The sequence below is a fragment of the Poecile atricapillus genome, chromosome 3, assembly GCF_030490865.1.
Source record: "Poecile atricapillus isolate bPoeAtr1 chromosome 3, bPoeAtr1.hap1, whole genome shotgun sequence".
NCBI lineage: Eukaryota > Metazoa > Chordata > Aves > Passeriformes > Paridae > Poecile > Poecile atricapillus.
In genome coordinates, this window is record NC_081251.1 from 36,682,191 (window position 1) to 36,710,185 (window position 27,995).

General features: G+C 36.3%; 1 protein-coding gene across 2 annotated transcripts in view; it reads right to left on the reverse strand.

Moving 5' to 3' along the window:
- Nucleotides 1–27,995, reverse strand: part of RNGTT (RNA guanylyltransferase and 5'-phosphatase) — a 172,762-nt gene that overhangs the window by 139,354 nt on the left and 5,413 nt on the right. The window contains exons 1-8 of one of the 2 annotated variants that reach the window (XM_058835957.1): nucleotides 27,956–27,974; nucleotides 27,468–27,577; nucleotides 21,607–21,710; nucleotides 21,383–21,471; nucleotides 16,612–16,687; nucleotides 13,101–13,350; nucleotides 7,309–7,418; nucleotides 6,450–6,551 (exon numbers count right to left, since the gene is read on the reverse strand). In XM_058835957.1, coding sequence (XP_058691940.1) covers nucleotides 6,450–6,551; nucleotides 7,309–7,418; nucleotides 13,101–13,350; nucleotides 16,612–16,687; nucleotides 21,383–21,471; nucleotides 21,607–21,710; nucleotides 27,468–27,554 — 818 coding nt within the window. In that variant the 5' untranslated portion in view covers nucleotides 27,555–27,577; nucleotides 27,956–27,974. Of the gene's footprint in view, nucleotides 1–6,449; nucleotides 6,552–7,308; nucleotides 7,419–13,100; nucleotides 13,351–16,611; nucleotides 16,688–21,382; nucleotides 21,472–21,606; nucleotides 21,711–27,467; nucleotides 27,578–27,955; nucleotides 27,975–27,995 lie in introns of those variants that run through there. The other variant, XM_058835956.1, reaches the window with a different exon arrangement.

Below are 27,995 nucleotides of genomic sequence, written 5' to 3' on the forward strand. Positions count from 1 at the left end.
CAAACTGCAGGTTCCTAACAACTACTAATACTGTAGTTTATAAAAGCTATTTATTTAGAGCTTTTAATCTTGACTGGGAGTAAAAGCTTTACTGCAACCATTTCAGTAACCTTCACAACTTCAGTTTCCAGACAAAATATATACTATCTACACTTAGCTATATTATTCAAAGTAAAGTCACTGAAATAAATTCCATGTGGATTGCAGCCTCATTCTCAACCAAAATTCTTCCATCTACAGAGGCAGATGTACAGTAGTTTCAAATGGGCAAGCCTGTTTTCCCCTAAAGGACAGTTAAAATAATTATGAAGAAGGACCACAAGAAACAATGGCATGTAAACAAAAACTGCACTTTTTTCCCCTGTGACGTTAAAAACTTATCATAAAAACAGTGTGCAGATTGAAAGACTGGACTAAGAACAGTCACTTTAATCTTTAAAGTAAGGTTTTCGGTTCAAAATCTCTTCTTTAAGTGTCACCTCATTTGGACAATTTCATGCAAATAATAGAAAAACACTTAAAACTACTTCTTTGAGACATTCAATGGAAATAATACAAATGTCTGAAGAATGGCTGTCCTTTACACACAAATGATGCATAATTATCAGTTGAGGCTTTGCCCATTGCCGATAGTTACATAAGCACAATTGAATCAAGCTCATTTAACTTGCGATCAAATAACTTGGGTTAAGCCCAGTTGTTCACAAAACCTGTCATTCTTATAAAAAAATCCTTTTGGTCCTGAAAAGTCTATTCAGCACATGCCCAACCCTGGAATATTTCCATCCTTTAAAATTTCCCACCACTGAAACATGACACAGCCACAGAGAAAGGGATACACAACACTACCAACTATGGTGTAAAATTGATGAATATTTAAGTCTATTTCTTAAGTTAAGTGGAAAGAGGAAGAAGGAGAAGGAAAGGAAGGTGTGGTTTAAAACCAGACAGATGATTGTCGTGTGGGTTCTTCACCCTATCCTATGATTAGGAAGCCAACATTCCTTCCTTACTCCGAGACTACAAACATGTATTAACCCTAAACATGGCTCAATGACAAGACATTCAAAACACAATTTATAATAATTCACTTTCTCAGTAGTTACCTGGGTCAGAGAGCAAGATGCCCAGGGAGAGAGTATTCATACCTTGAGAAACACTCTTTTACTCATAAATGCTTTGTTGTGATTAACAGCCGTTAACTTTACTGCTACCACTTCTGAGGGCATCTGAAAAATCTCAACACCCTACATTTTTGTCCCCCACCTCTAAACTAGGGAAGAATGCACTATAAATTGTGCAAACCTCTACTTCAGGAACTTTCCACTACTGGGCAGAAAACTTCACATCCATGAGAATCTGGTCATGTAATTTGTACAATCTGAAAATTAATCTGAGCCTTCTTTCTCATTCCCAATAGTCTCCTTCAAGTTCAACTCCACATTAATATCTTTACTCCCAAGAGACAAGCTTTTTTCCCAGGACACTCAAGATCTGCTTTCTTGACAATCTGGTCTCTTGTTCTTAATAATGAGTTCTCAAGAGTATAGATTTGGGATTTAATTGGATTAATGCTACTCTCCAATCTTCTCTGTCCTCCTTCATTCTCATTATTATCTCAACTTTTTCCTCCTCTCTCAGGGATAATAGTTTTTCCGTGAACCCATTCAAGTATCTTTTCTTTAAGCCTTTACAAACAGGCAACCATTTTGCTTCCTTGCCACCTAATTCTGGGGCTAGTACCTTTTACCTCTTAATTTCTAAAACAAACACACATCTGTTTCTCAGTTTTTTCTTTTTTTTTTTTTTTCTTTATGAGCTGTTCTTTTAGCAGTGATGATTTTTTCACAATTTACTCTGGATTTTGGATATCAAATTTTTTTTTATAACTTCTCATATTAGGAATTTGCAATTTTATCAGTTATGCATATAAGTCTCATCTTACCATGTAAATGATCAAAGAGTATGGAAAGAAAAATTAATGAGCCATGGAAATCTGAGAGAAACTTCAACCTTGTTTTTATGATAGTTATAGAAAAGTTATCTTAAAATATACTGAATAAATTTCCTTCAAGTAAGGGTCACAAATAAAGGTTTCTGAAAAGGCTGCAACTGCCAATAATTTAAAAGTTCTTAAAAAAAAATTAAATTTCTTCAATTTCTACAAAAAGCTGAACTAAAAAAAACTAATAGTAAGTTTGATAATATAGTAATTAAATCAAAATAATTATATTCAGTATAAATCAATACTCTCTATATATACAGATTTATTGATACATTCAAGATAAATGAAACTTATTCGATTAAAAAAATTTTTTAAATGCCCATTAGTTTCATCATACAATTAAGTGTACATTTAATATTTTTGTTTTGTATTAGGATAACAATAAAAAGTTAATTACTTAGGCAACGGGCCTTTCTTTTAATGTAAATGTAATTTGCTAACCATGAAAGGAAAAAACAGCTTCACAGATGTACCTAACTATTTTGTTACAAACACGTTAGACAATTAGCAGCAATTCTCAAAGAGCTGTTTTATTCTGCATCTACCTATTCATATTTAGATATCTGCAAGCCATCAAATTTGCATGCATATTTTTTAAATTTAATAGCCTTTGGCAAGAACTACCTGTTCTGCATTTTTTAAAATAGCTGCCTTAACATAATTGAACAGCCACAGTATTATGATCATATTTATAATTTTTCACTAAAATTGCTGTGTAAAGATGTGAAAAATAAAAACGGTACTCATAGAAATGTAGGAAAATAACTTACTGCCCTTAATAGATTCCATTTAGTACAGATCACATTTCACCATTGTAAAACCTAGTCCTGTTTGATTGTATTGATTTGAATTATTCCACAGCCATTTTTAAGCTTTTTATTATTCTTAGCGGTAGCAGTCTTTTCTTCGGAACTGGCGTCTCATTACTTTACCCTGCCTGAACATTCAGCTCCACTCATTAAAAGAAGCATCTGCTCCAAACAGTATTAATGAGATCTGTATGAAGGGATACAACATGCCATTGCCCACCTGGGCTAATCATTTTACAGCACAAAGCTGATAACGTGGAGTCATCCAGCAACACCTGGAACACACTGTTAAAATTACCTTACTCAGACAGTAACTACTATTCCAGAAACACCCACTGTAAAATTGGATACATTTGTAAAGATGTATCTACCTTGTAGCTACTGTTAACATACAATATATATATTTCATCTCAGCAAAGCCAAAAGGCATGATTTTACTAGTGGGAAATTTGCCCTTTGGCTTATGAATAGATTAGCATTAAAATTATTTATAAGACACCAATAGTTTGACTACAGTTCCAATAAATATAGAGAATTTACACCAAGGCAGTCAGAATAGCTGCAAAACTCAGTGACTTTTATTTAAATAATAATAATTTAAAGCAATACGATTTTAGAGGTGGTTTCCTCCAAATCAGCGTGAGTTTGCATACAGTATTTACATAAAATCAAGTAGCCAGTACAAAGGAAATATTTCACCAAAGATTGCCAATGCTGAATGAGCTTCACAGATCTTTTAATTTAAAGTTCATTTCTCTAAACCTAAGATGTAAATATATACACATCTTTATACATTGGCATTTACAAACAGGAGGGGAGAAGTATTTGTTCACACTGTATTTTTCCTTTTGGGACAAACATGCTCCAGAAGGAATGCTGGAGCAGAACCAGGAGGTGTGCCCCACCAGTACCTCCACAGCAAGGGCCCGGGAGACCAGGGATGGAACAAGCAAGACCACAGTGCAGGCACAAACTCTTCAAATTGCAACAGACTGGGCTAAGCAAGGCAAAGTCAAAAGATTTCGAACTCAGAGCTCCAAGAGAATGGAGGAGGATGAGTTTTGACCCAAACCAGACTCAGAACTCACACACTTAGAAAAACACGTAAAACTCCCCAAGATATTTTATAGAATCACCATCAAATAATTTAACTAATCAATTTCACATTGTTAGTCAACATTGTATGATAAATAACGTCCTTTTATTTAGTGAAATACTTTTTCTAAGTATGGGTAGAAAAATACAATGCTAAGAAACCAAGTAAACATGCACAATTCTACCACTGGAAAAAAAATCCAAATGGGGGGGTGGGGGGAGGGGAAATCACCAAAAGAAATACCACCACACCAAAAACAACACAGCACTTAAAACAGAAGACAAGAGGTTCAGCTCCAATCGGAATCTAGGATTAGCAAATGCTTTTGAAGAAAAGTAGCAGTCCTCTAGTGAAGTTACTGACACTGCAAATGAGTTAAGAGAATGCATAAAAAAATGCTTCAGTCATGAAACCTCTAGGAAAAACTACTGCTGCAGAAATAAAATACAGCTATTTAACAAATAATGAAATTTCAGAAGTTTGGCTAAGTTGAGCAAATGTTAACTGCAGTAAAACAGTTTTATTTCAGTGAGAAAGTATAACATATAATATGTAAGTTACTAGTTATTCATCTGCTTTTCTTGAAGTCCAGTAGAATCAACAAAACAGCGGTGCTTTTTAAGCAAAGATAGAGAACAAAGCAAGAAAAAAAAAAAGCATGCAAGCCTAATAATATTCTAATAGGCAAGGTCTAGACTGCTGCATCTTAACCACTTTTAACAGAATATCTTCAGAGATATTTGATGACAAGGGTTCCATCTCCAGATAATGTAAGCAGGGGATCCATAAATGTGTCTCCACTAACTGATGTCTTAATATTAAATTCAAGAAGGTCACGCCTGTCAACACAAGCATTCAGAATAACTAATGAAAATCTGTTTAATTGCATATGGAGTCTGGATTACTGGAGAACAACTAAATAATTAGAAGCATGTCCAATGCAAAAATGATCATAATAATTTTTCATTGTTGATTAGGATACATATCATGCAAAGTGTCGAAATGTCCAAATAATAGCTCAGGTTTTCATCTTTAATCTCTCTTTCATATTACTCAAGGTGAATTTCATTAACTGGATCTCTGTAGCTCCATTTTTTTCTCTAAAAATACCTACCAGTCTGTGTATCTCCATAATCTATTAACAGTTATTATGTTTCAAAAAAAATTAAAAGAGCTATTTAGTTCCTTCAGTTTAGTTCTTCATCCATTCTGTTTTCCCACCATTGTAAAACAAAAAACAGAGGATAGAATGTTCAAAATACTGAATATTTCTACAAGAAATTACATGTACGCTTTAATTTCTTCCACAAAATGCAGTCTTCCAGGTACACTACTATGTTCTCTATAATTGCTTTAGTACTTAGAACGTGGGTGTCCCATCCACACATTTAAGTAAGAAAATGAGAATATTACATAAGATATCAATTTTCCAAATTAATAACATAGGATAAGACAAAGACCCTTCAGGTCAGTTTAAGCTGGCTGACTTCATTTGTTCAGGGTCAGCAGTTTTGGAATGCCCTATGCCCTGTAACTGCTCTGAGAATATGCCTTGACCTCCCAATACCCCATTGCTGTAATTTCCCAGACTGAGAACATTTGCACTGCACTACTTGTGCATACAGCCAGTGCTAGTAAATCAATTATTCCCACACATTTCTTAATGGTTGGATGCCATACTGACTGCAAGCTTTCTTTGACTTTTCACACCATTCTCAGCCCAAGCTAATAAACCCTTAAAGCACAAACACCACAGAGGAGAGACACTTAAAAGGTCTGGGGTTTTTTTATACAAGACAACTTAGTTCTGGCTGAATTATGCTGAATTCTGACAGACCCCACATGAAGCCACTTGGCAATTCTCATAAGACATCCAATTCCCCATATTCTCCAGGATTTTCATTATCTAGGATACTCTATCATTAAAGGTAAGAAACCTAGCAACACAAAGAACTCGGGAAAAACTTCAGAATATGTCCAATCAGTCCAATTAGGTTGTGTTATTAAACAAAAGGCGCCCCTGCAATGATTGTAAGAAAACTGAGGGAAGATAAAATTATTGACTCTTTAGCTGACATGAGCTATGTTTAAACAAAGGACCACAGTATGAATATAAAAAAATCCTACAGAATTTCTAATATTATCCAGCTTCTGAAGGATCAATTAGAAATTTAATTTAATTTTAATTTAGCTCATAATTTAGCTTATAAATAAAGTCTTCACCTTAGCCAACTCTCACTGTTACGTAAGATTACTCTAAGACCTTGGTGGCAAGTTGTGGCTGACAGACAGGCAAGGGTTATGGAGAAGAGTAAGGGTACCTCCCTTTTAACAGTCAGTGTGTAGAACAGCAGCTAGAAAAAAACTTTGCCACAAACTTCAGCAAATGTTGGGTACCAGCACAGAATAAAAATTAATCTCTGGAGCCAGTTTTGTTGCTGTGCTTTGTCCTTTGTACCAGCAAATTCACTTTCCTGAGAAAATACAAGCTGTCTACCAAATTTACTGTGTGTCGCTTTTTCATTTAAAATTAACTTACCGGGTGCCGTCTGCTTTCCAGCTAACTTTGTATGGCTTCTGCTCCAAAAATTTAATATTTTGCTTGTCCATTGAAACAGGCTGTGCTCCAGGGAATCCAGTCCTAATAAAAAGAACTATGTTTATTAATGGTTCTGCAATAAACAGTCACACAAGTAAATACATTTTTTACATCAGACTCGTCACACCTCGTGTGTTGACTTGTTGCAAGGTTAACTCTGAGTTTGAGTATCTTCTCCAGTGAAGTATTTTGCAATAGAAGTCAAAAGCCTATCTCATAAGAACAAGCAAAGTTTATTTGCTTATGACAAAACACTAAATTATGTGAAACTTCAGAGTTTTAACTTTCCAGAAAGAGATATTTAAACTAAAAATTAGGGTATCAGGGACGATAAGCATCAACAAGTTAGGAAGTAGTGTAGATCACCAACTTTGGAATGGAAAAGTTCAGAATCACAGACATGAAAACCAACTTTTCATGAGCATTGGACACAACTCCAAGTTGGCTATAAAAATGAGTATACCTCTATACTGAAGTGTAATAGCAGTGGTATAAATAAATCTATTGCTTGAGAAAGAACTAAATTTTACACAAATAGTTGGTCTACATCTGGAATTTGAACATCTCAGTGGTAAAGTAATTCTAGAATCTTGTTTCTTAACATTAAAAACTGATCATTCCATTTCATAGTAGAGTGCAAGATTTTCAGTGCCAAGTGTGTTTGAGGGTTTTTTTTAATAAACAATACATTCAAAATTAGTCACTTTTTTCTCATTTTTACAATGAGCAGCTTCATTCTGCAAAATATAACACTTAATTCTAGATAGTATAAATAAGTAAGTTCTAAATATTCTCATACCCTTCCCATCCACAGAATTGCTGACATTTTTGCTGTATTCCTCCTAATTTTGGTTGTGTTGTCACCTGGGTCACACATTTAACTGTTATTCCTTCCAAGAAAATTGCACCCTAAATAAAAAAAAAAATAATAAAAATTTAGTATTAAAGCCTTCATAAAATCAAATCAGAATATGTCAATACAAGTCTGTTTTCACAACCCTCTAGAGCAATACAACCTTAAACATTCCTTAAGGATTTACCCCCAGATGCCAAGATACACTTGCTGAGCTTTGCCAGGAAACTCACAGGTGAGCCATATTATAAAACCAGGAACTGAAATGAGTTATTTATGAGGAAAAAATACAATTAAAAAAAAAAAAAGCAATAGGGATAAGGCAAAAGGAAGGAATAGCTAGTACTTAGATGCTTACATTACTTAGCTAATACTCTCAAGAAAGCTGATCTAGGACAAACTTAAAAAAGAAAAAATAAACAGCAGATTTGTAACAAAATATTTGTGTAAATATATTTTTATAATTTATTCTTAATCTAAATTAGGTGATTAAAGTATAGAGCTGCTATCCTGAATGCCCCAGAAAAGCCTATGTAGAGATCAAAAAAGCTAATCTGGAAATAAAACTCTAAAATAACTTGTACATTCTAGAAAAAGTTTGATGCCAAGAAGAATAAAAACAAATCTTGCACAACAGAACACATGAAAGCCATCAGGTTTACAAAACTACAAAATAAAAGATTTCTATGAAGATCTCAACCAGACTTAATTCAACAGAATCTCAAATAAATTTTCAATGCACACAAAGAACGAAAACCATGACTATTCACCTGTTGAATCCTGCATGTGAAGATACAAGTATCTTCTATCTGTTCTCTAAAACACTTGAAACTTGCTTTAACAAATCCAGCTGCATACTACTGATGCAAGGAGTAGTATTTTTCTCCTCTGCATTTCCACACACTGTGGCACTCATGTGTTATACATTTGAGCAAGTCTAGGAACTAATTTGGCAAAAATAACATCATAAATTGGTAATCTTCTGCCAAAATAGCATCCTAAACTAGCTCACCATAGGATAACTCAGTTCTAGTGCCAGCACAAGGGAAGCAAAGGGAAAGCAGGGAAAAGCAGGACCACAGTTTTCAGCACAGCCTGCAGTTAGTTAAGACTGGCTCAGTCACATCACCAAATCACATTCTGAGAATAGAACATCCTAAAGAAACATACTGGTTCATAACCTTAACTATCCAGAGCTCCACAGACTTTCTGTGTGTCACTCACCCCATACAATTTACACAGGTACCAGCGGGTGCACTAGCACGCAGGGGAGTGGGCGAGAGAGGCAGACAGCTACTCATGCCTGGCCAGCACATTGTCTGAATTCTGATAAGTGCTGAGGAGCACCAGGAAAGAAAGGAAGATGTTTCTGCCTTGCTTCTGTGAATAACACCAGAGAGCAATGGCAGTACAACCACTAAGACTGAAGTAACAGGCAGGGAACAGGAAAGATTTTCCAGAAAAGAAAAAGTAAAAAACAAAATTTGTACTTGAAAGTGTTTCTTGAAGATTATCTGCTTCAAGTATAATCACTAGCTAAGGCACAGCACTATGAAAACAATATGAGTCATTTGGGCATTTGTGCTCGGCTACCTTAGCATTCCAGGTTTCATGAGGACATTCCTTGGATAAGGCACTTAAACTGAGCCAGACCCGTGCAGTTTTTACTCTACTGTTCAGCTACCAATGCCTTTGGAAACAGGACACTGGAGATCATGCTGCACAGAGTCCAGACAACTCAGATCACCAGGAGCACATCAACTCCTCATACTAAACCAAGAGTTATAAGCCCTAAAGGATCCAAGGAAACTACATGTACTTACTATCTACGCTCTGCACAACCTTGACACCATCTGTACTAATCAACCTTGCCCCACTTGCCATGAATTTCTCCATCCATCACTTCAGCTGAAGGAGAAGTGGCAATGTGGATCATCCTCTGTTGGTTCATATCCTAAACATCATCTGGAGGAGTGGATGAGTGGGAACAACCCCAAACACACACCTTCCTGACCCTAGAGGCTATCACCAGGCCTGGGTGAGAGCTGTCTTCAGCTACTCAGCCTTGATTGTGTGCCAATATGCTCAGAGACCACCTCTCAGAAGACAAAAAACATTGCAAAACACGTCAGGAAGAGACATTTTCTAAAATGAAGGAAGTGAGAGACAGGGAGTTACACTGATCAGTTTAGATTTAATACCTAGAAACACAGGACTAAATCACAGTAACTGCCTCTTGGCATGTACAAGCAAAAAAGAAAACAAAATCATACGACTGTCACTCAGTAGCAAGGGTGTTCCATTAAACATTTGGTTTTCATAATGAAACAGGTTTCACAGAATTGGCAGTGCATGCATTTTCCTTGGTTTGTCTTGTTTGCTTATCTCGTCCTCATAGAGGAACTCAGAAAACACGGGGTAGATGTAACTTCCATAAAAGAGAAGAATAACCTGTTTCAAAACCAGGTTCGGAGGAGTTAGTGTTTCACTAACAAAATGGAAAAATCTGTAGGGTCTAGTTTAGGCATAAGATAATTTACTTATTTCCACTAAGCTTCCTATTAGAATTCTTACTTTTGTGACATCTCTGACTTTAGTAACAGGGATATAGACTGGGATAGTAGTTTAAGACTCAGTGTTATCCTTAATTTAAAAAATGGACTGGAAATAACACTGTGCAATTCAGTATAAACAAAGTTCTACACTTAATAATGGATAAGAAATTATACAAACACACACTGGTAGATAATTAGAGAAAAAGACATGGAAGCAGCAAGAGACCAAAAGCTGAATTAGTATTGTTCTGCTTTGTGAAAGGCAATTATGTTGAGATATATAAACAGAAATATTAGCCTTAAGACATGTGAAATTAATTTCTCCATATTAAGCCTTACTAGGATGGCCTTGACTAGAGGATTGCATTTAATTACAGGCACCACAGCGTCAGGAAAACATGAGTCAACATGACAGAATATAAAGAATAACAAGAAAGGTCAGTAGTACAAAAAATATGGTCTATAAGGAAAAAATGAACTAATAAGCATCTAACATGGAGAAGGAAATGTTACCCATAATCAAGCACATAAAATGGTGCTGCCAAATCAAAAAAAAATTTTTTTTCCATATCCTCCATGATGCCTATAGGCAGAAGAGTAAGTGCAAAGGTTAAACTTTGCAAAAGAGAGCTGGTTAGGCAGAAAAACCCCAAGTCACTAATATTTAGAATCAATGTACTGTGATAGTTAACTAATACATATTATCCTAATTAAGTCAAATCAGTCTAATTGCTTCTTTCTATCTCACAGATGACCACAAGACTTCTGCACTCAAAAAACATGAAGAAAATCATTAACAGCCACCCTCTCTTCCAGATTGTTTAAGATGTCACAATTCATTTCAGAAGCACTGCATCTCACACCCCGTAAAACGCAACTTATGCAGGACTAGAAGAGACAATATTCCTTAATAAACAGTAAAAGTTCCAATTGACCCTTACAGGTTTGTAGGCTCTGGCTCAGAATTACAACTTTTTGTAATCTTTTTGATTTGCAAAATGAAGTATTTTTTTTTTCCTGAAGTCAGATTCTGAGTGTCAGTTAATAATGTTGCTTTGATGCTACAATCAATACTGCATGCACTGACAAAGTCAAAACTTGTTTGGATTTCCTGTGTGGCACCTCAGACTGCAACAAACAGATTTCCTGGTACCTGTCAACTTCCTTCAGGTGATGACAAAGGAAACTGTAATGGCTTTCTGTTCTAATGATTCTTACACTTTCTGTAATGCAGGAAAGAAAGGCTGTCAAGACTTTTTGACAGCTAAATATGGGAAGTGTAAAGGAAAAATGTTGCAGTAAAGTTTCTCACATCAGAGTTTCTGAAATGGACAGCATACTAACTTCATTTCACAGGCTAGCTAGCAGTTGTTTCTGACTATTCATTATCCTAGCAGGATGCCTAGGAGCTGTCTCCTCCTCCACTCCTAAATTTTTCTTCTGTCTCCACAAATATTTGGGTCAAAATGAGAAAAAATTCAGAACACTGCAATCACTACAGCTACCTCTAGTTTTACACTGCCTACCCCTAGGCTTTTAGGAAAAGATGAATAATAAAGGTGGAAACATCTGCTTCAGGAAACCAACAAAATACTGAAAATGTAGCCCTTCAGAGAGTAAAATAAGGATATCTGAGCAAGATGTATTTACCTGATACTCACTCCCCCTGTAGACCGCATATTTACAAGGAATCACAAATAGACTGTATCCATCTCTACTGAGTTAAGAAGCAGTCCCATCTGCCAGCCATGAACCATGGTAAAGAATTCTGCCCGTTCCTCCTCTTCATGTCAAAGAATGTTCCTTCAGAGCTGCAAAACTGAATTATACGAATATGCATATTAACTAGATGATTTTTTCTTTCACAAATTATCTAACTCATAATTAACTTCTAGTTATTAATATGCTTATTCGTATAATTTAGCTTCCAGCTTTCAACAAAACTATGGTGGCAGACAAGAAAAAGCCTGGGAAGCCAGTATCATTCCTGTTAAATAGACCAGTTGAGTTTTATAATTGCTGAAAAGAGGCTGTCATTGTAATTCAGCATAACACCTCAATTCCTAAAGCATCAGAAGGCACATCAAAAAAACTTTACAGTTTCAGCCCCCCCAAAAATATTTAGGTATCAATGTTTTAATGTAAGGCTAATGGAGGAAGTGACCATACCCCCTGAATATACTTTTACTACGTTTTTAGTTTGTGGGAAATTTTTCATGCCAGTTGAAAGATAATTTGAAAGTTTTCAAAGTTTATCTTGCTTCTTTAGACTGTATTCCTGTCAGGCTAGTATTTTCCATACTCCACCTGTAAATCTTGTTGACCAGCTGCAGTAACAACAAAACACTTTTTTGCAGCCTATTTCAGTATGAGAATTTCCAAGTGTTTGCAAACAAACACACCTCAACACACAAGTAATATAATTCAGTATTACGAAAAAAAAAAATCTACTTTTGCACTCAGCAATAGTCTAGCCTACTTTATTTGCTAATAAAAAAGCAAAGAAAAAGAGTTAGGAATTTGAAGAGAACTGAGTCATTAGTCTTCAGATGATACAAATATATTCTTTGTATTTGAGTATTAGTTCCATATCATGGTAACTACAGTAGCTTATTTCATCAGAAATATGCACAGAAATCACAGTAAGATCACCCAAATTTCTTATAAAGCTAAAATAGCTTTGAAAACAATATGATTTCAAAGCTACCTTGGTTTTTTGTAAGCTCATATTGCTTTTTGCTAATCCAATTTTCAATCCTACAAAATTTCCCAAAGACTATTTACCAAAATGAGCAATGAATTTTAAAAATTCTGAATTTCATCTGCATGACTATAAAAAACAAGAGATGTTTCCACCCAACTCTAATAATATTTTGTCTCTAAAGACAGACTGAATAATTAAGATGCACTTTAGTATCTCAAAAATTTGTTATATTAGAAAATTTTTAAGTCATTTTTACAACTGGAATATTTGAGGTGCTGAATATTAAAGTTCAAGGTTCAGGGAAATACAAAAAAAGTTTACAATGGATCTACAATTTTTTCCAATTAGAGACAATGCTTCTAGTGCCCATTTGCAAGAGCAGTGACACTTGAACAGCATGTACGATGAGGTAACTGATGAGCATGAGGTTATGAAATTATGTTTAGCAATTAGAATATTAAGTTCCTAATCAAAGTTACCAGTTTTAGGCGTTCTTTTCTCCTCTTGCCAAAGGAAGAGCTTGATGATCCAGGTTCTGATTCTGGGCCTCCAGTTTTACCATTATCATCATCCTCCTCTTCATCTTCATCAAAGCACCATTCTGGAAGCTCTGGTGGTGCTGGTGCATCATCTTCATCGCCATAACGACGGAATAATTCCTTCAAATAGTCACCTTTATAAATACCTGGAGGTCTGGCCTGAGCAAAAGTAGCCACAGCATCCTCAATACTGTAAAAAAAAAAAAAGAAAAAAAAAAGAAGAAAATCACATTGGATTCTTAATTTACATGTCCTAGTTATGTCACACCTCAACAAACATAAGAATTATTGGGACTGCAAATCAATATAAATTCTGAAGTGGTATTTGCAAAAACATTCCTTATATTTGCAAGTCCATGCTTAGATCAGTCTGGTAGCAGCTGCTCCTGCACAGGATTCTGTATAACTTTGTAGGCACTGCAAATGTTATCAAGTAACTGCAGCTCAGGCTGCTTTGAGTCCTTATTGTAGTGGTCTGCTGATCACGGTTTTATCACAGATAAAACTTTTTTTACTGCTACAGAGAAGCAATTAAACATGCAGGTAACATGCAGGTAAATACCCAAGGACTGCATGAACAAAAAAAAAGACCAAAGAAACATATCAATAAACTTAATGAAGAAAAATGTAAATGCTTCAATTCAAATGTGGTTACATTTTTCTCTGCTAAGAATTGTGTTTCCTCTCATTAGAGATTTTGCCATCATACTGTGAAAAACCACACTAATGTTTTTTAATTACTCCTCTTTCCAGAATTTCTCATAAAAGGACTGTGGCTCAGAAGCCTTTTACTATGCACCTAATACTTAATCTTGCCCAAATAAATTGGAGGCTGGGCCACAAAAAAATTAGAAACCAAAACTAACAGTCATGCATCTTTACCAGACAACCAGAAAACTCTCAAAAATATACAACAGTGAGCACAACACAAGGGTTTTATTGTTGCCATTCATAGATCCTATGAAAATGTTTAACTAAAAGCATTGGATATAATTCTGTCTTCCACTTATCAAGGCTGTGAAGAGCAGTAATGCACCAAGGATCAACATTTTAAAACCTTACTATATAGGAGAGAGGAGAAACCACAAAAATAGAGAGATGTCCCTGTGAGGCTTCTTGACAAGCAAAAATCACATACTGGAACAAAAGCACAAACTACATCCTATGACTTTTTGGGGGGTTTTTTTTCACATACTTAATTCAAAATGTTTTGGATTTTTTTTTTTTTGTCTGATCTGTACAGCATAGAATGGAGCCTGAGAACTTTAAGAGGTAAATTTTCCAGAACAGACAGAAACAGTGTCTAAGAACCAGTAAGGTTGATTCACTCCTCTGATCTTTGTAAGAGGAGAAAACAAGACATTCTCCAGAGTGACACTATCACATGGTGTCATTTCAAAACTGACAATTGAAGAGTCTGAGATACTTAGAAGGACCTTTCTTCCCATTCTTTTTTTTAAAACTCCGAATTTCTTTCTCAGAAGACATTTTTTTACTTTGCTATCTTCCTTAAATTGTTTCACATCTTCTGTAATGAATGCCACTAAAACGGCGAAACAAACCAAAAGTTATGGGGTCTGAAAAATGCTTAATTTTTTCTCTGACAACATTAGAAGAACTCTATAATCTTCTGTAATAGATGGCAATGAAAGCCAAAAGAGGTGGCACAGATTTCAAATACAGAACCTTAGCTGAAAGAAAACGATTTTCCAAGTTCTAGAAACACAGCAGTCTTTGGGAAAAATGAGTTGTTGAAAAGAAAATCAAGTAATATTTCTGACCTTATTGGTCAGAAAGCTGAAGAGCTTTCAGGCCTTTCTCTAAACCAACTATAAAATATATCTCACTGTACACAGAACAGCAGCAAGACTCCTACACCGTATGCTTAAGGAATGAATACAGATGGATTTTTCCATCAGGAAGATATTATTTCCTCATTAGCAAGAAACAGTGCCTTGCTTTAAAGAATGATACAGCAAATTAGATTTATCTTGATACAATGCTCAGCATTAACTAGCATCTTGCCAAAATTGTTTCCTTGCTGTGGACATTTTTTCCTACCAGGGGATATCTGGATGTTCTATTAAAATAATCTGACAGAGATGAACAAACTTGATACAATTAAACACCCAAAGCAAAAAAAAAAACAAGACATGGCTGTTGAGTTTTAAGGGCTTTCCCACCAAGGTTTGAAAACAAAGAGGCAGCATAAAAGCAGGAGTTCCAAAGAGATTCAAGTGCCTTTCCTCTCCAGAACAAAGGATCAATTCTAAGTCTCATTACTGCATGCTACTTTTAAATTTTTTGATTAAAGGCATACAAATTTTTTAATTCATAGGAACACTGAGAATCAGGACAGAATAAGGACATTTGTGTCTGTGTCTACTTCCTATGTACACCTAGGATCCTGCAAATATTCAGACATCCATTACTAATGGTTTTCCATCTCCATTACTCCAATGTCTTTATTTGAAGAATTTTTTACCTTAAAATTTTGCCCTTTTTATAGGTAAAAAAAATTTACCTTTTTTACCTATAAAACCTTTTAAAAGGTTTAATAACAGACAGCAATGATCTAGTTCTTTGCAAACAGCTTGCACATGTATGCTAAGCATAATAACTGTATGTCTAGTCACAAGAAAATCCTGCAATAGGAGCAGAATTTTTTTCACTTAAAGGACCACACATAAGAAATATCATCAGAATGTTTAATGGGCTTGTCAAGAAACATGACTTTCACAGGACTCCGTCAAGAAGTATATATTTTGTAAATATTAAAAAACTGAAGTTATGCAAAAGTTATGTCCAACAGGACGGTACAGGCATTCTTTGGGTTTGGAGTTTCTTTTAAAACTAATGTTATCTAAAAAAGATAATTACTCTGTATGAAGGAGCCAACATTTTTAAAAGATGGAAAAAATGGGTGAGTCTGTATAGAAGCATGCTGTAGACTCCAGTGAAAAAACAAGCTGGAAACGAGGGCTCTGTCTGCCCCCAGTCCTTCAGAAGTATGTATGTTACTCTGATGTTGCCCTAGTTAATCTCTTCAGATCTCAAAAAAGCACAAAAACCTACATGTACACCTACATGAAAAAGATTAAAAAGTACAGAGAATAATCTTTCAGGAATCCCTGAACTCTACATTCTTACTTAAAGTGTAGGACATGTCATGGGAAAGACACAATATGATATATACACTGCTAAAGGCCCACACACAGCAAGTACAGCTGACTTGACCTACCAGACCGAGAATTCTTGACTGCAACAGGCTAAGCTACCAAGGGATGATACAAAAAATGTTAATATGGGCTGTTTATTCAAAATTATTAGGCAGCTATAAAACAAGCAATACTGAATATACTAGCATAGCTGTCAGGACAATGAGTGAAACATACTGAAGAACCCTTTGGCCACATTCCACAAACCCCCAGAAACTAACATTCAAAGTTACCTCCAGTCCAACTTCTCAACCAAAAAGGCACAGATCAAAAATCCAGTTCTATTGAAACCATGTGTACAATGGACACCTAGAAAAGACAAGAAAAGGGCATAATCACTTGCAAGTGATTTTAACAAACATATTTAGTATCAAAAGTGAGTTTAGATCCTTCCACTCCGATCTGTAACATTAAAGGGTTATCTCTCTTCTCATCACAGCACATACCACATAAGGCACATAAGCCTAAAAGGCAATTTATTACATTTTTTCTGAAAATTAGCAGCAGCAAGGGTATAGAATGCTTCAGTTCATCACAATCAAGAGCACTAACTTAATGTGATTGAAATATGGCTAATACAGATAAGATTCACAAATCTGCTCAAATGCTTGTCAGAAGGCAATATAATCAAATTAACTGATTGAGTTTTCAGTGGATTCAACAAGCATGACATTCATTTTATACCATCAGGCAAAAAATCATATTCAGATTACCTTACCTCAAAATTGAAAGGGGTGCCAATAGACCACAATTCTATCTCAAATTTGCTATTACTATGCTAAGACCAGACTTACTAATTTTGAAAAAAATTAAGAATCTACAAAAAGAAAACTATACAACAGTATAATCATCTTGAATTACTTATCTTTTCAGTGTGAAAAAAAAGAATTAAGTCTTCAGCCTCTGTTTTACTGAACTCATCCCCCAGTGAAAGGAGGGATACACCGTCAAATGCATTACATTTTTCTTTTTCTCTCAAGGCAACAGCACCACCTAGTGATGAACAGACCAGTCTCGAATTTTGTGCTATTAAAAATTACATGGATTCAGGCAAGATGTTGCCTCTTCCTCCTACTTAATTTTAAATTATAAATATCATTAAACTTTCCACTAACACCAAGAGCAATTATTTTTAACATTTTTCAGTTGTTAGCAGAGAATCATAGAATTGTTTAGGTTGGAAAAGGCTCTTAAGTACATTGAATCCAACCACTAACCCAGCATTGCCAAGTCCACCACTAAGCCTTGTCCCTAAGTGCCACATCTACACAGCTTTTAAATACCTCCAGGGATGGGGACCAAACCGTTTCCCTGTGCAGTTTGTTCTTGTGCTTGACAACTTCACCTTTTGGTAAAGAAATTTTTTCCTAATGTCCTAGGCCTCCCAGGTGTAACTTAAGACCATTTCCTCTTGCCCTGTCACTGGTTGCCTGGAGAAAGACACCAAACCCCTGGCTACAACCTCCTTTCAGGCAGTTGTATAGAGTGATAAGGTCACCCTGAGTCTCCTCTTCACCCAGCTAAACAACCCCAGCTCCTTGTGGCTTGTGCTCCAGATGTTTCACCAGCTCTGTGGACCTCTGGATGCACTCCAGCATGTCAATGCCTGAGCACCAGTGCCAAGTACTGGGGGACAATCACTTCCTAATCCTGCTGGACATTGGCCACCTGGGCACAGTGATGGCTCATGGTCAGTAGACCAGCCCACCCAGGTCCTTCTCTGCCAGACAGACTTCCAGCTGCTCTTCCCCAAGCCTGTAGCATCACCTGCTAATTACCTGCGGTTGTTGTGACCCAAAGGGCAAGGCCTGGAACACAACACCATGAAGCAAGCCACTTAAGCTTTAATTCACTTTCTCATTTCTGTACCACACCTACTAAAATTTAGGAACAATTCACTTGATGCGTATTCAAACAAAATGCGAATATCTATTTTTTTTTACACTCCTCTACACTGAAGTATAAACTTTTTCAACTGGAGAACCAAAGAAGTACCTGCAAAAAGTAGACTGATGAAAATAAACCAAACCAGCTTTAAGTGGATAAAAAAAAGTATGTACTAACTGTAACAGGATCAGGTTTCTGTGCCTGTACCTGCACTTCCCTTCTTGATAAAGCAAGGTAAAAATTACCATGAATTTTTTTGATTCATCATTTCTAACCATTTAAAAATACTAAAAAACTGTGTAACTTGTGTCAAATTGAATTAATTTTAGCTTTATTATATAATTTATTCTTAACAATCATTTTTCCTTTGTTTTCTTCTGAAGCAAAATTTTTTCATGTCAGTTCCTTAAGGTTGGCAGGCATACTCCTGTCCCTCATGCTGCAAAAATGAAATTTCCTTCCTATATTGTACTAGATGAATTGAAAATTTTGATCACTTATTATTCACATTTCAGTCTCTTTTCATAGCTAATGATGACACTGAGAACAAAATTGCACACAATTGCTATCACTAAATCCTGCAGCTGTTACTGCTGCCAAGGTTAAGTTGATAATTTTATACATATGACAAAGATAAGCATCTCAGCATGAGACCAAATGGCTTGGAAGAGAAAGATCACGCAGGGTGCAGTACTATCACTGCTCTAAACCACTTTCACTTTTGATAAACATCCTCCACACCAGTCCCTCTGATGCTCTGTCAAAGGAAACAAGTGCCCAAAATAACCAATTTCAGTAATTCACAAAAGGGAAATTGAAAATTCCAACATTTCTCTTTTACTATGAAAGCCTAAACAACATGTTCTTCAAAAGTTTAGTCAACATACTATTTTCTCCTCAGCACTAACTGACTTTTTTCCCCCTATAGAGGTGAAATGTCTAAATAACAGAAAAACATTCCACAATTCATCAAAATAAAGTAAAAAAGTTAGTGACTCAGCACTAAAAATGGCATTTTATAAGCTGAAATACCAACTAAATGGGTCTGCTACTTATAGGATATTACCATGCTATCCATGCACTATATAAACTGCTGACCATAACCACTGTTTGAAGTTCTAAAATATTACTGGAGGACCAAGTGTAAGAATTGCAAAAAGAAAATAAGGAATTGCTGAAAGAAAAGTGAGTAGGATCAGTCACCAACAATATCTTGCTTCTAGCGTACATTTTTGAATACTGTTGGTGACTGGTTCCACTCACTCCCATTTGGCAGTCCCTCGTTTTTTAAACCACATGGTTGTGCTACCATTCAGAGAAGAACAAACAGGTCTCTCTCCTAGTTTCAACTGAAGCAGAGTTAATTTTCTTCACAGTGGCTGGTGTGGGGTTGTCTTGGATTTGTGTTGAACTCAGGGCTGATGATATAGAGATGATTTTGTTATTGCTGAGCAAGGCTTACACAGAGCCAGGACCTTTTCTGCTTTTTGTGTTGCCATGCTGGGGAGGACACTGGGGACACCTGGGAAGTTGGGAGGAGACACATCTGGGACAGGTGACCCAAACTGACCAAAGGGATTCTCCAGACCATAGAACACTCAGTGCATAGAATGGAAGGAAGAAAGAGGAATGGAGGGACATTCAAAGTGATGGCATTTGTCTTCCCAAATCACTGTGAGGTGTGATGGGGCCCTGCTCTCCTGGGGATGGCTGAACACCTGCCTGCCCATGGGAAGCTGTGAATTCATTCCTTGTTTTACTTGTGTGTGCAGCTTTTGCTTTCCCTATGGAACTGCCTTTGTCTCAACTTGTACATTACCTTTACCCTTCCACTTCTCTCCGCAGTCCCACCAGTGGAGAAGTGAGGGAGCAGCTGTGCTGGCTGCTGGCTGAAGTTAAACCACAACAATCTCGAATTAAACTGCATTCTGTGTGCAATAAACAAAGCAAGTATCTAAAAGAAAACTACGTGAAAAAATGTGTGACCAAATTAAATTTCTCAATGGTATTAAAATTCTCAGTGGTATTGCATCCTGCAACAGAACAAGAAGCAATGGCTACAAATTGAAATACAACAAATTATGTTTCAACATGAGAAAAAAAACCCTGTATATTGTAAGAGCAAACACTGGAAGAGGCTGCCAGAAAAAGTTGTGTAGTCTCCAAGCTTAGAGGCTGGTCAAAAGCCAAATGGGCATAGTCCTGAGGAAGCTCCTTTAGCTGGCCCTGTTCTAAAGAAGAGCAACTGAGTAGCTGATTTCCACAGGTGCTTTCCAATAACTTCAGCTCTCCTACCATGTACCTGGATGAATCCTAAACTGCATGAACATACCAGCTTAGTTTACACCAAGCTCTTAGTAATGACACCAGTACAAACAATTGTTCCATGTAGTCCTAAGTCACACAGACACTCAGATTCAAGAAGGCTGCAAAATTATCATCCAAGAGGATTGAGGATGACACCCATTCTGACTCTGGAAATGCACCTGCAAAGTAATTTCTTGTCTTTGACAGTTTGCAGATAGAGATGAACACTAATATGATTGACAAAAATCAAAGTAAAATAGTTTTAACTAAAACTAGAAGGTGTGCAAATTAAACTCGGAATTTATTTCTCAGTAAAAAAAAAATATTCTTAGAACATTCAAATATTCACTGCAAGCCAGTATACCACAGAAGAGAAACTTTGCCTAGAATCTACTACCAGTTTTGTGAGACTTGCTAAAAAATCTCTGATAATTCAGTTACCAAATATGACTTCAAGTAAACCAGACCACCAAATGTCAACACAATACATAGCTTGCATTTGTATCAGCAGAAGTTACAAAACCACAGTGGAAGTATCACGTATTTGTAGACAGCTCTTGGGCCCGTATAATTTTCTGCATTAAGTCAACAGGTGTTATCAAACTGATGGATGGAGAAACATACTACTTTCCGTAAAAAAAAAAGAAATATATTTGTTTTGCAGTAAAATCAGATTTAGATATGCATAAATACTACTGAGGAAATCCCTTTGCTCACACTTCTAAGAATAAGAGACTGCAGTTACAAGCAAATATGAAACAAACTAAGAATAAAAACTAATGATGGGTATAAGATTGATACAAGATGTACCTATAAGCTCTGAAGGATTCTTATCACTGAAGCGTTCGCATACACGGACAAATGTTTCTGTATTCTCAGGTGTAGGGCACTCACCATGCCTGAAAAAGACAGGAACACATGGATTAGGAAACACCTGGGGAAAAAGGGAAAAAGAGAAGAAAAAAATGAATTTATTCAGTGTGATCTTTCAAATTAAAAGCCAAAGAAATAATTAAATAGTGCATGCAACTTACCCTTTACACTGGAGCTTTATATATTTAATTCCCTCTTTCTCTATATCATTTTTGTCATAGAATCTAGTGGTGTTGGTCAAGTCTACCAGCAAACCCATTTTAACCTAAAAAATAAATAAATAAATAAATAAAATAAACACATATGTGGTTCAAACACCAGAGTATAAATACTAGATGTCTAAAAACATAGTAATTAAAAGCAACCACAGGCTACATTTGTAGGTTTAAAAAGCATTAAATATTGCATTTGTTTGTAAAATCTGTATTTTACCAACATTACGGACATCTGCATTTCTTTGTGAAAGCTGGTGTCTAAATTAGCATCAGTCGTCAATTCAAAAACTTCATTTTGCTCCAACCAATGATTCTAAATAAGAAAATTCTCCTAACAGCAGGAAAGTCTGGCAAAGAATTACTTTAACATGCTAAAAAGACAAACATGATGGATTCAAGTGCTTTTATGCAAAGCAGAACAATACTAAACACTGGCAGTTTTAAGAAAAATTAACTACTGAGACTTATGTGTAAGTATCCTCTCAGAAAACAACCCATTTTAATCTACCTGTCTATTAAAGTGCAAAACAATGCAAAAGAACAAACACATTTTCAAGTTTAAAATTAATCAGATTAATTAAATTCTTAAAAACATCTTATTTAAAGCTAAAATGCAAAACAACTTCAGATATTCAAACATGCTGTCAGCAGCTACGGTGGCAGTGTCAACTACTCAGGCATCAGGGTGTGCCTGAATCCAGGATGCCTTTCCCACTCTACCCTAATGTGTCCCCTTGTACATCAACTTAGTTCTTTTTTTTCTTTACTATCTTTATTGTTTTTATAGCTGGAAAATAGGTCTTTTAAAGAGCCTCGTGGAGGTTACAATTTTAAGGATGGAAAGTAGAAATTCCACTGGGTGGCACAAAACGCACAGAGCATTAAAGTATATCCTACTGATCCTTGTTCCAAACAAAATTTCCAACAACAAACCTACCAGTTTTACTGTGCAAAAACAGCTCACTAACACACCTGAGCAAAAAAAGTATTTCTGGTTTCCTGTCTTGTAAGTGCAAGCAATTGATTTTGGACAAAAAACTCAATGTCATGCTTTCGGGTAAGACCAACAGACTGGCAATAATTTAGCAGTGCAGCTGGAAGAATTACAAAGTACACCACCATTTCCACACAATTCAGAAAAGGTAAAATCCAATTATAACTAGAATACAGTTCAGAAACAGCTATTTCACATGAATATGTTGTTTAGTACACCCCTAAAGGAAAATTTCCAATTAACTACAGAGATAGCTGTCCATGATACTCAAACTTCTGATGAGATACATCTGTAATACTTATACACTTTCATATTACTTTAATTTAATAAATATTAAAAAGCATCATAATGTTATGTCAACAGTATTAATACTTCTAAAGTAATATCCAGATCAGTTCTGAATTTCTCACTGTCAACTTTGAATATTGTATTCAGAATACTTTATTTAGTCTTATTACTGTTTTGCAGAAAAACAAAGCACCTCATAAGGGGGTCCACCTGAAAACAATGTTACAGCACCTGAAGCTTCAAATACAGAGTGCCAATTGAGCTGCTAAGCATGGAGACTGACAGCATCCTAGACAGTGATTAATTATGTAGGAATTAGACAAAGGCAATTAATTCAATGATTACTTTCCTCCCACTCCATTCCCTACAGCATTTCACAAATGTCTCCAAGACTACTTAATTCAGGCCCGTAGGACTTCTCACTTGTTATTATTATAGATCATTTCAGTCATATACAACTGAAGCTCATGTGAAGTGACACTGTTCCTCACATACTTCATGGAGCAGTAACGCAAATAGGCACTGAGTGTAATTTATCCAAAGCTATAAAAGTATTTATGGCATACAGAGCATATAAGACCTGAAAGCAGTTTTCCTGCTTTACAGAAAGATAATCATTTGCATTCTCAGTCCATGGGATTGACTGCACATAACACATTACAATTCAGAGAGTGCAAAGCACAAGAAAATTATAAAGAATTTTTTAAATAACAGGGGTATTATACAACATATCAAAGTATATGACCATGATTATCAAAAAATCCATGCAAAAAAAACCCCAGAGGTACCACTGAAACAAAATAAAAGCCTTCCCCTCACTTCATCACATTCCAGATATCCCCAGCTATTACTGCCTTATGCATGTGCTCTTCTGCTGCTGTGCAATAAAATGGGCTTTCCGAGGTTCCCCTGCATGACCCCAGAAATCTCTCCTTAGAGACTGGAGATTGAAAACTCCCCTGGAAGGAGAGAGCATACTACAATACACTGAATTCACTCCAGTCTCAGGAGTTTTTTCTTGCATTTTTTATGTGAGGAAAATAGTTTAGATCAGTGACTGAATGTATCTGTGAAAACAATAACGTAGCTGAAAATCAGTAAGTAGTTTTCCTAATAGGAATTCTGTAACCTGAGAATATTTATTACCCAAACATTCTTTTGAGTTAACTAATGTCCTAGCTTTTCCTGACAGAAATAAATCTACCTGTTTATGCTTTACACAAACTGTACTAACCCACCTATTCAAGAAATTAATTTAAAAAAAAATTATTCACACTGTCACCAATTACTCCTGCAATTAGTTTAAGAGAACATTAAGATCCTATGCCAATATTGATGGTAAGAAGAAAAATAGGGCTGCCATGGCTAATTAAATCAGTTTCTAACACTCAGATTTTCAGCCACCAGCTCCAGGAAAAAAGAAAACACATAGGAAGCTTGTTAGAGACAGTTCCACCCAGACAGATGTTGTCTAAAATGCAAAACCAGTACCTTCAAAAATCTGCGGTAACAGCAATATCTCTCTGTTACAGAAATCTACATGTAAAAGTTTCTGCTGAAGTCTTTTATTTGGGAGCTAAATTATATGGACTTAAGTAATAACCAGTTTTCAGAAGTAATTATTCTGCAAAATATTAGCAGTAAAAAACACACTGCAATGAAATTACAAGAACCACGCACAGCAAGCTACTTTCACCTTGGGTGGGAAAACTCACTCTTACAAAGCTCCTCAATTTAACATTTATTTCATTGCTGACTTGTTGGCAAGCTGCTGATAGAGCACTCCAATAACTACTACATAATTTAACAAATAATATATATATATATATATATTATATATAAATATATATGTATGTTTTCAAACAGCAAACACTCATCAACAATACCAGGGTCCAATACAATGTAATAGATTTGGTGAGAACTGAGTTTGAGAGAAATTCTATGTTCTGCTTGTTAATCAAAAATACCAAAATATAAGTGGAGATCCTCATGCTACTGATTTTACTATCAAATCCTAATCTGCTGTCACTCAAGACATGACAAATTTGTAGCATTACCACATTACCATAGAACTGACAGATGTGACTACTGGAAAGCCTACAAAGTCTCACCATGGTTTTTTTTTGTTTGTTTGTTTTTTGTTGGTTTTTTTTTTGTGGCAAATCACTAAGGAGGCAAGCATTTAGAAATTCTAGAAGTTAAATTAAATTTAGAAATTCTTTGTAACTTCAAAATACACACAGAACTTTAAATTCCTTTAATCCATGAATAAGACTGGTTTGGGAAAATTTCCAGGTATGCCTATCAAATGCAGTCAGAGTCAAAAATAACATAATACATGAAAGAGGAACTCAAGTTGAATTTAGATGCACGTCAGAGACTTAAATTTTATAAATTACGGCTTAGACATTTTTATGAAGGATTTTTGTCCATTAAAACTGTATAATGAAACTACACCCACAAAAGCTGCACCACTAAAGCCCACCCTGAATGGGCCCCCTGACCGAGGCCCTGGACTGTAAGCTGATCAGAGACAAGGTAAACGTGGCACTCTTCTCAGGTCTGGGCTGGGGAAGAGAAATACTTCCACAGGAGAATTAAGCCCAGCAGCTTCGGGGTGGAGCAGCAGCCATATCTGCTGCCAGGTCTGCACAGACTCTCCCCAGCCTGGTGGGTAGGAGAGGTTTTCGGTGTGTAGCCTCTGGGCAGAGGCAGTGAACACCCTGCATAGACTAGTGCAGTTGTGGGGCCTCTCACCCCAGGAAAGCCACATCTGCAGGAGAGGTCATGGTCCATCAAAGGCCCCCTGAATGGTTCCCCAGACCCTGCACCAGAGCACTGCACGTGATGCAAAATGATGCAACAGACACAGAGCCTTGCAAGGGACAGTGTCAAACTTTGCCCCACTCAGGGGAGGCACCTGGGCATTCCCACCTGGCCCAAATGCATATTAATCCACTGCATTCTATACTTTGTGGCAGGGCACTCTCCCCATCAAGACCAGAGGGAGGGGAGCAGCAAGATGTCCTTGGGACCCTCAGAAGGGTGCTATGTTTCTACTTAATCTGTCCCTGTCACTCTTCACACCTCTTTTTTCTATTTCTTTCTTTCTCTTTACTTCTTTCACTGTTAAATAAACTATATACATTTTTTGGTATCAACATTTAACCTCGTTTGGTTTTAATCTTGTTTTAGGAAATATTTTGAACCTCAAGATTCTTATCTTTTTATTCACAGAGAGCTCTGTTTGATCCCCTGTGATTAGAGCTGATCATAAAAGCACAGATGCAAGAACTCTCTCAAGAAAAATCCTACCAGTTCAAGCACCGAGAACAGGCACAGATGCTTCACTGATCGTACTTTCTTATCACATTACCGCACAGGTCCTTCTACCACTGCTACATTGATTAGTCCACCATCTACTTCATACCTAAGCTTAAATAAAATTAATAAAATGAGGATTCCCATCTTTTAGTCACCTAAGTCTTCTGATGTTTCAGGTCTGATACTGTTAAATAAATTCAGTATTAATTTAACCTCAATCAACAGCAAAAAATAATGAAAAAGCCCACAGAAAAAACACCACTTGTATGATTCATCTCAGATACAAACAAAACAAATGACACTGAGCTTCTATATAAAGTTTAATAACCAATTAAATTGATTAGGTTGTAGGCCTTTCTTTGCCTAGCAGGCTCAAAATCCCATTTCCCACATCTCCAGATGCACCAGACTGGCCACAACACTCCAGAGAACTACATGAAAGGCTGGAAAGGTCCTGTTCCCCACCTTTATTGTCACAGTTGTGCTATAGTGCAGAACAACATGCAAACTGAAGCACACAGATAGAAATGGGCAAAACAGAGGTTGAAGAAGCGAGCCAGAACCACAAGTCTGTAGTGATGGATGCCACAAGGTTTAATAAGGCGAAGTGCAGGGTCCTGTGCTCAGGTCACAGCAGCCCAGGCAGTGCTAGAGGCAGGGGGAAGAGTGACTTGAGAGCTGCTCAGCAGGAAGGGACATGGGGATGGTTGGGGGCAGCTGGCTCAATGTCAGCCAACACTGTGCTGCCCAAGGGGCCAAGAAGGTCAATGGCACCTGGCCTGTATCAGCAATGCTGTGGCCAGCAGGACAGGGCAGTGATTGCACCCCTGTACTCTGCATTGGTGAGGCCACACCTCGAGTGCTGTGCTCAGTTCTGGGCCCCTCACTTTAAAAAGAACATTGAGGTGCTGGAGGATGAACAGAGAAGAGCAACAAGGCTCATGCAGTGTCTCTTTGGAGGAACAGCAGAGGGAGCTGGGTTTATTCAGTCTCAAGAATTCCAACCTGTAAGAAAACGCTTTCGGAAATCCATTAATCGCAGAGGAGACAAGGAAACGTAAACAAACATGTACAGAAAATTTTCTGTACAAGTGTCCCAAACAAAGCCATCAACCACTTTTTCCTTAGATCTGAAAAGCAACACTTAAGTAAACATTAATAAGAAAAGCAATGTTTCAGTTATTAGAAAATTTAATTTTACCTTCAGACTCTTTAAGTAGTTGGATAACATACTTGGGTGAAAACGATTTTCTTCAGCAACCTGCTCATCATATCTTGGTCCTAACATTGTCTTCAAAGGTAAAAACTTCCCTATGAAAAATAATAAAATTTTGCAGTATTTTATGTACAGTTACAACTTAGCATTTCAAAGCAACATGCTGAGCAGTTTTAGACATTCACCTTCAATAATAAATAGTTGCACAAATAGTACTGTCAACAGTAAATTGGAATATTTTTTAGTTATGAGTTCTCTGAATTCACAGGTTTAAAAGTTTAAAGGAAATACAGGTCAGCTCATCTAAAACAGTGTAATTTAGCATTTTTAGCTAATTTTTAGTGTGATTTAAGTTAGGAGGCTACAGCACAACAAAATATAGAAAATTTAAACTCAGTACAGTTGAAAACATGAAAGCAGCATTTTAAAATGACAGTTTGACATCCAATCATGTAAACATCAGCTTTGATTACCAGCAAATATATCATACAGTAAAGATCCCTGAAAAAAAAA